This window comes from Nematolebias whitei, chromosome 11 (genome assembly GCF_014905685.2).
Source record: "Nematolebias whitei isolate Nwh7 chromosome 11, NemWhi1, whole genome shotgun sequence".
Classification (NCBI taxonomy): domain Eukaryota; kingdom Metazoa; phylum Chordata; class Actinopteri; order Cyprinodontiformes; family Rivulidae; genus Nematolebias; species Nematolebias whitei.
In genome coordinates, this window is record NC_056508.1 from 17,453,187 (window position 1) to 17,466,133 (window position 12,947).

The 12,947-nt window shown below is 39.9% G+C and overlaps 1 protein-coding gene across 1 annotated transcript in view; it reads left to right on the forward strand.

Annotated features, from left to right (window-relative positions):
• LOC119417492 (membrane-associated guanylate kinase, WW and PDZ domain-containing protein 1) overlaps positions 1-12,947 on the forward strand; it is a 156,458-nt gene that overhangs the window by 87,071 nt on the left and 56,440 nt on the right. Inside the window, exon 3 of the mRNA XM_037684704.1 lies at positions 12,047-12,166. Coding sequence (XP_037540632.1) covers positions 12,047-12,166 — 120 coding nt within the window. The remainder of the gene's footprint in view (positions 1-12,046; positions 12,167-12,947) is intronic.

The following is a 12,947-nucleotide window of genomic DNA, read 5'->3' on the forward strand; positions in this document are numbered from 1 at the left end:
GACTGTTGGATATGAGCACCAGTGACCTGAAAAGGAAGAAGATAATGCATGAATGGCTGGATGGCTGAATGGTTGGATGGTTGAATGGCTGAATGGTTGGATGGTTGGATGGATGGAGGAATGTATGGATAAATGGATGGATGGATTGAATCCAGTCTTTTCTTTTGCCTCAAAATGTAAAAATATCAATAAACTTAAATGCTAACAACCATTAGATGTTTTTAGTTTTATAATTTCACACCTACTGGCCAGAAAAGCCCCCACTAACAAACTTCATGTGGCCCATGGGCTACCAGTTGATAAAGACCGTTGTAGCAGGTTATACGGTTCTGGACACGTTTAATTTAATGAACAAAAGGGCAGAAATGGCTCCTTTGATGGTAAAGGTTGCAGACCCATGGTCTGGACTGTTAACTTTCTAAAACAGAACTGCTCTATAACAAACAAAATACCTTTAGCATTTTTTTATTTTCATCAGGTGACTGTTCTTTGAACCTTATGATTAAATTATTGTTTTACAATTAATCAGAAAACAAAAGAGATACGGTGAAGAATAAGAACCAGCAGCAGCATGTAGTGCCGTTGAATTTGCACAACGGTTTCACCAATTATTCATTTTTTTTAAATATTTTACAAGAAAAAAACTTAAATGTAATTAATTGCTGTTTCTCTGTTCCATTTGTGCTTTCTGAAAAATAATACTTTTGTGCACTTTGATGTTCCTTCATTCAATAGTATCATGACTTTATTGATGCTGATAAACATTAATGATAAAAAAACAACTGATGATGTAATTTGATCGGTTTGTTTGCGATCAACAAAGGAAGAGTCTACCCAACATCATTTTGTTAACCACAATATAATCTACCAATTGATTTAAACACCACTACTCAGCAAGTTTAGTTTAGATTCCTAAAATAATCAAATGAATACTTACAAATAGTTTGTAACTGTTTAGACCAGAGGAGTCGAACTCGGTTACAAAAGTGGGCCAAAATAAAAAAAGCTGGGTCCAAGCCAAGGGCCAATGTTAGTTGATATACCTGTGAATACTCCAGTCAGAAACATGACAACTTCTCGTGGTTGCAGGTTCATCAAGAGTTTAACTGGTCTCATTTGACCTTCTCTGTTGCCCTTTCCACATCAAATGACTTATTACTAATTAGACTAGTATAAATATTATATTACTATTAAATCTAACTTTTTTTTTGGCTTCAAAGTTAACAAACTGTCACAAGAGGTCTGCACTAAATCCAGTATTCATCAGTTTTTGGGGTCCAGATAAGATTTAAACAAGGGCCAGATTTGGCCCACCGGCCTTGTGTTTGACACATGTGGTTTCGACTATTGGCACTGTTAATAAAATGGAGAAGTTTTATTTGAATGCTGAACAAGCTGCGCTAAAATCAGTCTAAATAGCTCAACTTAAGCAGGATGAATACCTTTGTAAGGTTTGCAAAGTACGCCTGGGATGTCAGGTTTGTATTTTTCTACCAAAATGCCTCCTGTGCCAGTTTGAACCCAGTATGATTACTTGGCCTCAGATTTTTTCTGCTTTAACCACCAAACGTTGGCTTCATCCTCGCAGAAAACAGGGCTGAAGGAACACGGTGTGTTTGTCGGGGCGGAGGGAACCATCACTGATGGTAGGAAGGATCTCCTGCAGCAAATTCAAAGAATCTGGCCACAGATACTAATCCATCCTCCTGGATCCAGCTTGCTGTCAGATCTGGTGGGCCTCTCGGTCCTCCTGGGTAGCAGGACTGCCCGACTGCTGGGTAGAATTCCTCCCTGAGCGATGGTCACTCCTCCCAGCAGTCTGTTGAGCTTCTCGTCACCACGGACAGACAGCTTACGGTGCCGGGGGATGATCCCGGTCCTCCCGTTGTCAAAAGCTGAGTTTCCCACCAGCTTCATGATCTTGGCGGTCAGGTAATCGAGCACAGCCGCCAGGTTGATGGAAATTCATCCACGGTGCCTCTTTTTCAACTCATTTGGGGCTTTAGTTGAGGTATTTGAGCTTTTGAGATGTTAATCAGCTGCTCCTGGTTGTTAAAAAAAGACCTTGTCACCATGGTTACGCATCATAACAAATGCCCAAAAGTAAAAAGGTTTCTTTAAAAATCCTTCCAGCTGCACAGCATACAGTACAAGAGGAAGTAATCATTCGAAAAAAAGTGATTTAAATCCAGAAAAAAGAGGAATTAAAGTTTTCAAAAGCAATAACTCAGAATGAAAGTGTCAGAGCTACTCCAACATGCAGCCACTCTGAGCGGCGCTATTCTAGAACAAGATGATCCCCGTGTTGTAATTCAGAATGTACACTAGTATAGACGTTCACAAATAGCAGACTGTGGGTTGAATCTGTTCTATCATGACCCAGAGGTTCTGCTCAGCTGTTCCTAGAAGTGTGCTCTTCTGAGCAGAGATCTCTGAAGTGGCACCTGATGGAGCCACTCTGCAAGTTTGCAGGGTCACAACCACAAGTGCTCTGATGACCACTGGCACCACTGAGGTCTTGACTCTTCACATCTTTTATTTATCCTCTTTCAGCGTTTGATATTTCTTTTTTTTAGTTGGAGCGCACAGAATGTTAACTGAAGACCACCGCACCAAGCTTTAAACATAAACTACAATGATAGTGATCTAATATTGTGACACCGGAGAGGCTCTCTGTGGAAATCAACCCATTTCTTTTATGGTTTGATACAACCAAGGCAATAGGAAGTGGGGGTGCAGAGGGTGCAGCAGTACCTCCTGATGGATGCTGGAGGCCATGCAAGTCCAGATGCAAACTTCCAACAATTAATTTAAACTATTAAAAACTATTTAATGGTGCTGCATAGGCCTGTCGCAATAAACAATAAATCATTTAATCACATGATAAATGGAAATAATCTATCTCATTTTCATTTATCATCTTTATCATTTCTTCGTGTCTCTCTCTTTCTGAAGACACTGGATGACAAAAATCTCAACTCCTGTGCTCTTCACTGACCCCTCCCTTTGTCTTAAAAATCTGTTTTAACCATCCAAAATCGTGTTTTTGGATGGTTAAAAGCAGCTAAGCTGAGAAGCTACGCTATGAGCTAAGCTGACCTCGGGGAAAAAACCTCTGTCTTGTTGAAGCTCCAAAATATATGGTTGAAACCGGTGCCTTCGTGGAAAAAGTTGTTTTTCTCTGCAAAAAGAAGCTGAGAACTTGTTTACTGATTTTTTTATTAAAAACTTTGTGTGTAAAATGCTATGCTAAATAGCTCAAAACACATTGAGCGTCCGCCATTTTGAGAACTGAAGAACAGGAAGGAGAGACAGCCCATGTCACGTCAAGGGGCCTCCCTCCCATTTTTCTTAAAGAGACACGCTGCTCGCTCCCTCACTATCCATCCTTTGGTTCACTCTTATACTGCTATCCAGTGGTCAACACAAGGTACTACACTCAAAACAAATTAACAAACATTTCTTCTTAAATTTAACAATAATTGCTAATTATTGTCAAATTTCAAACAGCTTTATTGTTTATCGCAATAATTTCTGAGACAATTAATCGCCCTGCAAAATTTGTTATCGTGACAGGCCTAGTGCTGCATGTTTAAACTTAACATTTAGATGTTATTGAGTTTTGTAAATCTGCTATATAAACCAGCACTGTTTGCTGTGCAGAGTTTTACAGCTACTTTAATAACACATTAATATTCTAGCACAATTTCAATTTTATAGATACTGTTTGTCCTATTTTTATTTTAATGTCCCTTTTCAGATATGACACCACACACTGCTAGTGTTAATTTCATTGCATATCTTGGGTATTATGGGTGTTTAAGGTGAAACAAATCAATACACGCTGACAGCACCCATCAAATGAAACGTTCCCACAGCGAAAACACATTTTGTGTTTTGAAGCTCTCGACCTTGACCTCTCTAAGTGGCTTTAAGCATCTGTTGGAGTCCTGGCAGGGACCAATGCAGACATGTTCCTGTTTGTAGTTTTCTACATTCGCCTTAGAATCTAGCTGTTTTTGATACTTTTCTTTTTTTTTTTAGCCATCCTATTTGTAAAAAAAAATAAAAAAAATTGTAAGACTTTTTATAATTGTTTATTGTTGTTGCTGTTGTCCATTGTTGTCATCATTATTTGATGAAATCAGGTCTCTCTTGTAAATGAGTCCTCGAGGCTCAATGGGATTTACCTGTAGAAATAAAGGTTGAATGAATAAAACAACTTCAGACTGGTTCTGATTCAACACTGAAGCTGATTTGGTTAATAAAGGATTTCTTTGTTGCTTTATGTTTTACAATTCTGACCTTGGCACAAACATAAATGATAATAATATTTAAAGTAGGACACTATGGTGTGAGTTTTTATTTATTTATCCTTTTGATGTTTATTGGGGCGGCTGTGGCTGAGTGATTAGAGCAGTCGTCCTCCAATGCAAGAGTTGGGGGTTCGAATCCACCAGCAGTCACATGCCGAAGAGTCCCTGGGCAAGACACAGAACCCCTCACTGCTTCCGATATGTGTCCCATCGGTGTATGGATGTGATTAAAGCATTGGTTAGTCTCTTTAGAATGATTTGTTCAACTAGCTTTGTAGAGATCTAGTAGAGTGCTGTATGAATGGGTAAATGAGGCACAGATTGTGTTGTAAAGCCCTTTGAGTATCTCAATAACATAGAAAGGCGCTATATATGTACAGTCCATTTTGTACTCAGACTTTTGCTCTTTTTTTTAAGTCAGTCGACTTTACTTACTCATCAATATCTGAAAAGATGAATTTTGCATTCCTCTATGGCCAGTTTAGTTTCTACCTTAAGACCAATTTTCACCCCTTCAGATGATTTTAAAATTGGCAAAAATGTCATTTTATTTTATAGGTGAGTTAAAAAAAAAGCATGACCCCGTGGGGCATTATAAACAATATGATATAAAATATAAATTTTATATTAATATTTCTTCAAAGCATAAGTACCATTAAGGTGATTTGTTTCGAACATGGGACGATGATGTAAGAGGAGTTTTAATCTTTTGTAAAGGAAGCACAATTGAATTTGTCCACCTATCAAAGGCCTCCATTGTGGCAACAATGTCTGCAGGAACAGCTCCATTCCTGCCTCAGCAGACAGAGTCTTTAAAGCATGCTGAGCCTCAAAAGCATCTCCTTCTATCAGGGGACCTCTCGTTCCTATGATTCAAACTCCCAGAAACCTTTGCTTTCATCTCATCCCGCCCCACTGAGGTGAATACAAAGCAGTGTGCTGCCGTAAACTGTCAGATGATTTATTAGGTTGTTTTCTTCATGTGGGGAATGCTTTATTCTGTATATTCTTTTTGATTATTATTATTATTTAAAATTATTTATGGCTCGTGGTTTGAGCACCACATTCTGGTGGGCATATTTTCCACCTACTGAGTTTAGAAGAAGTTTTTTGTATAAAAGACAAAATGTTTCAACGAAGACGAAACCATCCAGGGGACCTGACTCAGCCTTGTTAGGTTCCCACCCACAGTTTAATGGTTTACTCTGAGTCTAATTTTGCAAGGAGCAGGAAGGAAAGTGGTAGGGTGTCAGTGTTTCCTCAGCACTGCAGGTGTAGCGCTGAGCGTTGCTCGGTTAAAGCTCGCCAATTATGTGGTGCTCGTATGCTGCTTGTACCTCAAGGGAGAGAGTGTGAGCTTGCATACTGGAAAGGCAAACAGTCACACTTGAAAAGGTTTAGTGCCTTTCTCTTTAGAATGAAGCACATTTTTATAAAATAAAAGGAATTATATAAATGTATATGTTTTGTTATCTGCTGCCTAAAAGCAACATTGTGGTCTAGACTTAACAGATGTTGGGTGAATTGAAATTTGAACAATAATTAAACACAAAAAAAATCATGTCAGTTTTGGATAAAAATATTTCAGTAAATGCTGAATTTCATAAATATGTTAGAGTTGGGGCAGCACGGTGGTGCAACTGGTAGAGCTGCTGCCTCTCAGCGAGCAGGTCCTTGGTTCAAACCCCGGTCCAGGGGCCTTTCTGGGTGGAGTTTGCATGTTTTCTCCGTGCATGCGTGGGTTTTCTCCGGGTGCTCCGGTTTCCTCCCACAGACCAAAAACATGCATGTTAGGCTGATTGGTAACTCTAAATTGTCCCTAGGTGTGAGTGAGAGAGTGAATGGTCGTTTGTCTCATTTGTCTCTATGTGTCCCTGTGATGGACTTGCAACCCGTCCAGGGTGTACCCCGCCCCTCGCACAGTGATTGCTGGACATGGGCACCAGCGACCCCCATGACCCAAAATGGAATAAACGGGTAAAGATAATGGATGGATGGATTTTAGAGTTGGTACAGTGCACACTGGTGTAGAGGTTATTTGGCAGCTCAGGGAATAGTGGTTGTGCACCTAATGTCATCTACAGGTATGCTGTCTCACTTTGGGGTTACACCCACTTTGTGGTAAAATGTCCCCAGATAATGCTTGGGGACTTTATGAACAACTTGAAAAAACTCAAAATGGGAATGAGTGTGTGTGCAATAGAATACACAAATAAATCCAGCCACAAAAATAAAAAGAAAGAAGCCAAAAAGATTGCTTTATTTCAGAAAGGTATCTCAACACCAGAACCAGGAATTTTGAGTTGAGAACATAAGGTCCATTTTAGACTTAAAAATACAATTGTACAGTATTTTGAGAAACTATAGATAGATACAGATGAATATTAGGTTAATTGAATAACACAGCACAATGACTGCTTCACTAAACGTTTTTAATAATGTTGTTGAAGCACTGGATTCTAAGGATTACTGTGCTGCACTTTACTTAGACCTGTCCAAAACGTTTGATACTGTAGATCTTGACATCTTATACCACAAGCTCTCAGATACTGGTTTCTCAGATCACACTGCTGGCTGGTTCTCTAATTATCTCTCAGGTCGGAGACAATGTTTTCAACATAACGGTACTTCATCTAGTTACCTAATGGTCACTTATGGTGCACCACAAGGCTCAGTTTTAGGACCCACTGTTTTTACAATTTATATAAATAATGTAGGTCAAAACATTCCTGACACATCCTTGCATCTCTATGCCGACGACACTGTTGTTTATTGCCGAGCTAACACAATTGCCAAGGTTTTCCAGCTTCTACAATATGCATTTGACATCGTTCAGTCAGACTTATTCCTTCTCAAACTGGTGCTAAGTGCTGACAAAACCAAAGGGATGTTGTTTTCCAACAGAAAGTTGGTGCCAACAACTCTTCCTCCTATCTCATCCATGCATGGTGTTCCTATTGAGTTTGTAGATTCTTACAAATGCTTGAGAATTTTGGTCGATGCACATCTCTCTTTTAAACCACATATCAAAAACTTGATAAAGAAACTGAAATTAAAATTGAATTGAGTTTATTTTTCAGAATTAGATCTTGCTTAACTCTGAATGCCAGAAAATGCCTCGTAACTGCTACTTTCTTACCGGCCATTGATTATGGTGACATTATTTACATGAATGCCCCAGCCAGCTGCTTGCCGATGTTGGATGCTGTCTACCATGGTGTGCTAAGATTCATAACTGGTTGTAACTAACATACCCATCACTGCACTCTGTACTCACTGGTCCGTTGGTCATCATTATCCACACATAGACTCTCACTAGTTAATTTTCATCTATAAATCCCTCCTTGGTCTGCTACCTTCTTATATCTCCTCCCACTTGTTACACAGTTATAACATGCACTCTCAGTCCATTACCTTCAGCGTTCCCTCAGTGCAGACTGAACTTGACAAAAAGACTTATTTCCTACTCAGCTCCTGCAACCTGGAACACCTTGCAACAGGAAGTGAAGTTGTCCACCTTGATTTCTTTAAGGGGTTTCAAACATTTGATAATGTCAATAGAAAAATCAAAGCAAATATGTTCTTGTTTTTAGTATTCAACCATGTTTTATGGCACCCTGGTGTATTGTTTTATATCACTACTTTTATTTTAACTGCATTTTTACTGTAGCTTATTGTTATTGTTTATTTTTATTCTTGTCTGTACTTTATGTTCTGTATGTAACAAGTCCCTCTTGTAAACAAGTCTTCGTGGCTCAATGAGACTAACCTGTATAAATAAAGGTTGAATGAATGAAAAAAAACAATTTCTGTTCAGACTTTAATGACCAGGGTCCAGTTACAACATTGTTAATGTGAACAAAGGGTCTCTGTCAAGGCTAGTAGCCTTTAATGGTCCCGCTGCAGAGCAAAGAGGGGCAATTAGAAATAACGCTTTTTCATCCGTTTGTTTGTCTGTTCATCCATCCGTCTGTCCATCTGTGCTGTGAGCATGATAACTTGAAACATAATCGAGATACCGACTTCCATTTTGGTGTTTGGCTGCATCTGGGCGTAAGAAAGATTTTTTTTGAAAAATTTGATTTTCACATCAAAATCCATGATGGCTGGTGCCATATATATGTTTATATGTTAACCTTGTAAGGTGGCTTCCTTAGATAAATAACTTTTACTGATTGGCTTTTTATATATGTGAATGTTTCTGTTCAGTGTCTGAGCCAATTTCAGTTGTTGGAGCTACATGAATAAACTGAACTGAATTAGATAACTTGAAAAATAAGCAACTTGCCCACTTCTATTTTGGTGTGATGCTACATCTAGCCATAAGAAAGCTCACAATTGTAAACTGGGTAGTCACATTAAAATCCGAGATGGCCACCATCATATTTAAATAACTCTTTTGTTTAAACTGACCTCTATCATTGAGGAAACTATGCTTTCTAGTTTTTATATATTTCCTCAAATGATTGGGATGGCTGAAGATTAATCTACTGTGGCCACCACAAGACCATCATTGGCCACCGCCTGGCACCACCATTGCACCTGGGTGTGGATGAAATTGCTCCCTCCACTCGTCAGAATCAGTCACACTGCACCACCTCAAACAAACAGGAAAAATAACCTACTATACCTCTATTATTATACACAGTGTAACTCCTATCCACTTGATTATCTTACACCAAAAACATTAGTTTACTTGCATTCCCTGTTCAGTTCCAGTCTGAAAAACACTCATTTCCAAAACTACAAACATTCACTATTTAAATCCCTCAGCAACGGAGGACATTGGCATATCACTTGTTTATTAGCATTATACATCATATGTGTAATAAATATTACACTGCCCATACAACCAGCAAAGGCAGCCATGTTGAATGTTTTACTGCAAAAGGATGTGTCTAAGACACATCACAGTAAACAGTAATGTAGATGTATAATAACCGTATGCATCTAAAATAAAGTCCTCTAGTTCTTTTAATGTTTGTGTCCAAACGTAGTGGTCCAACATCTTTATTTGGGATAAGATAGGATCGCCGTGAGCGTCACTGCACATTGTAACCATCATTTTAATTCTCATCATTGACCCATTGTGCCCTGAGGATGAGATAATTTAGAACTCTGAAAAAGAACATGCTTTTATATAGAATGTTTATTTAAAGGCAAAAATTGGATTGCTCAGAATTAGTTTGCATATATTTTGATGTGACGTTTCCTTCTAAAGTATCTCCTCATCTCGCTACCCTCACAGTATAACTGAGATATCAGATAGAGGTGCAATTCTTTTTTTTCATGTTGTAATCTGTTATTAAGAAACTGCACAACGGAATATGGTCTGTTGTGGTTCACACTGCTGTATGAGCAGCGGTCTTAAAAGTTGGTGTTATATTCCAGTGTAAGTGGATATAAGAGCATGTAAACTCTTCTGATCGCAGATGAGTTAAAACTGCTGTCAACTCTGTTATGTCGTATTGTCTTTCGTTGTCAAGTCCCACACACTGCAGCCCTTTTCTTCCTTTTCTGGTGTCAGGTTATTCCCACAAACTGTCCTCATTACAAAGCAAAACAGCACAGACCCCTATTTATAGTATAGTACTATTGGTGCTTAGTGTATTCTTAGTTTAGTGTATTCTTAGTTTAGTATATTCTTAGTTTTGTGTAATTTTTTTTTTTGCTCTCTGTGCTCCGGTGAAGTCAGACATGTCTCCCGGTGCCCCCCCCCCCCCCCCACCCGCTTCCCTGTTTGCACTCTTTCGTCTTGTGAACCCTCAAAGAGCCTCTTTTTTTTCCTTGCATACCTTCCTAATTCGAAGGATCAGCTGGTCTCTCAACAAAATGAATCAACTTCTCCCGACAGGAGTCAGGATAAGGAGGACCCTCGACGGAAACAAATTGAATTCATGATGACAGCTGGTTTTTTGCTGTTTGGGTTGGTGAAATCTGGATTGTCTACAAATTTGTGTGGATGTGTCGAAGCTTGGCAGCACTCAGTCTGAATTATGTGGAGCTGCGTCAGAGTTGGAGAAGGCTGTTATCAGGACTGAACTTTCTGGCAGCACCCAAAAATGGTGGGAATAATCTTGGAGAAAGCTGTGAGCTTGACTTTCGGCGTAAGGAATCGGTTCGACTGTTTGGAGTCACCATCAGAGAAATGTACCAGCGAGACTTTAAAAGGCAGAAATAGCAATTCACGAGTTCTGTCTGACCCAAACTGTGGCCTTGATGGCAGACTTATCTCAACTCCTCCTGACATGTTTAGAAAAAACAAAGATGCTTTGTCTGTCTCCTCACCCTTCCCTTCCCCAAGGCTGTGGACATGTGACAGAACTAGAGATGCACCGATCCGATACCAATATCAGTATCAACATTGAAAACCTTCTGGGTCGGGTATTGGTGACAATGTGACCGATCCATTACTGGGCAGATCTATTCACTGTAATTCTATGCTTTGTGCTCTGAGTGACGTCACGCGCTAGCGTACTGACTGATTTTCGTTCCACTTCATGTGCCACATGTGATGTGAATGACAATAAAGAACCTTGAATCCTTGAATCTTGAATCCTTGAAATTATTACCCTGAGATGGGATCAGTGGAACGTAGTTGGATCTCAAACAAAAAAAATAGATGAACGTAAAATTTTAAAGAGAATTTGAGGCCCCAGAGTTCATTTAGACTCAAAATTCTACCATGCGAGTCTTTTTAAAAAGTGCCTAACATACAACATCATTGGTTTTACTAAAGAAAATAACTGAACCTGGATTATACAGTAGGCAGCACGGTGGCGCAACTGGTAGAGCTGCTGCCTCTCAGCGAGCAGGTCCCTGGTTCAAACCCCGGTCCAGGGGCCTTTCTGGGTGGAGTTTGCATGTTCTCTCCGTGCATGCGTGGGTTTTCTCCGGGTACTCCGGTTTCCTCCCACAGACCAAAAACATGCATGTTAGGCTGATTGGTAACTCTAAATTGTCCCTAGGTGTGAGTGAGAGAGTGAATGTTTGTTTGTCTTGTTTGTCTCTATGTGGCCCTGTGATGGACTTGCGACCCGTCCAGGGTGTACCCCGCCCCTCGCACAGTGATTGCTGGACATGGGCACCAGCGACCCCCGTGACCCAAAATGGAACAAACGGGTAAAGAAAATGGATGGATGGATGGATGGATTATACAGTTTATATAATCTCAATTTGACGTTCCATTATAGCAACACAATAAACCAGCCACAGTTCAGTTCAGTACCTGTAGTTGCAGAGCAATGCAGTCACAATCAAAAAAGCTTAAGCGTTACAGTTATAAATTATTTTAAGATTCTCCATTTTCCATGAAAATACTGATAGATTGATCACAGATCATCAGTAGCAATTCACTGCGAAAGGTGACCTTTAGGTTCTCCTCTGACTTGGCAGGCAGCACTTTCCCATGAGACAGATCAACTGCTCAAGATGCGAGCCGTGATTTAATTTCTTGACATAATATTTGCAGCCTCTCAACAGATACTGAGCTCCCAGTGATGGTGCTGAATTACAATCAGACCCTCTTCATTTCAGAACCCCTGCTGCTGGCTCATCATCATCATCATACTCATCCTCATCAGAAAACAAAATTGATATGAATGCATCATTTTAGCTGTAATGACAGGCTGTTCATGTTGTAGGTGTGAGAAAATCATATTTCCTTCAAAATGCAAACGCACATAATGTTGAGTTTTTAGCTACATCATCTTTTTATTTTCTTTGCACAGGTACAACCCGTGCCCCTCGAGACGGAGAGGTCCCAGGGGTGGATTACAACTTCCTGTCTGTGGAGGACTTCCTACAACTCGAGGAGAGTGGCACACTACTGGAAATAGGAACGTATGAAGGTGAGGATGATGATCCCAACCGGCATTGTGACGGATGACAGCGCAGGTGTCCTCATTCTCTATGGATACGTTGAGCATAGTAGCCATCATATGGTATTTTTTCCAACATGTAGGCAGGCTGTAAGACCACACATTCAGTAGTTTCTGATTAAACTGTGCATGATGAGGGGAGATGTATTGAGAAGACAGCAGGTCTCGTCACATCTGCCCTGCTCGCTCTGATTAGGACACTGTTGGGCACGACTAAGTCCTATACTGACACAAACCAGTGTGTGTAAACACGTGTTCGTTTTTTTGCCGTGAGTTTGCAATTGTTTGTTAGGTAAGGTTGTGTGTCCTGTAGTGCTAAGTCTGAGTTGTGCATGTGTGTGTGTGTGCATGTGTGCACACCTGTTTGAGAGAGTGTATTCATAGGGCTGACAGAGAATGTTTGGACATTAATCTGCTTGGCACTGGCTCTGCTCTGTGTTGGCACGTTGCTCCGTTTCATGCAGACAATGTCAAATACCTGTCCACAGGAGTCTGTCGCCGTCCACACAACAGGAAGGAAACAGGAAAAAAATAATCTGGCTGTTGGATGTAGGCCTATGAATAAATAAGTGATTAATTTTATGAACTTTGGCTTTATATATGCTGAATTTCATTGGCAGAAAATGATATACAGTACAGTAGTCCCTCGTTTATCACAGGGGATTCGTACCCTGAAGCCCCGTGATAAGTGAAAAACTGTGAAATAGGGATATTAGTACAAGTGGTAATATATATATATATATATATATAT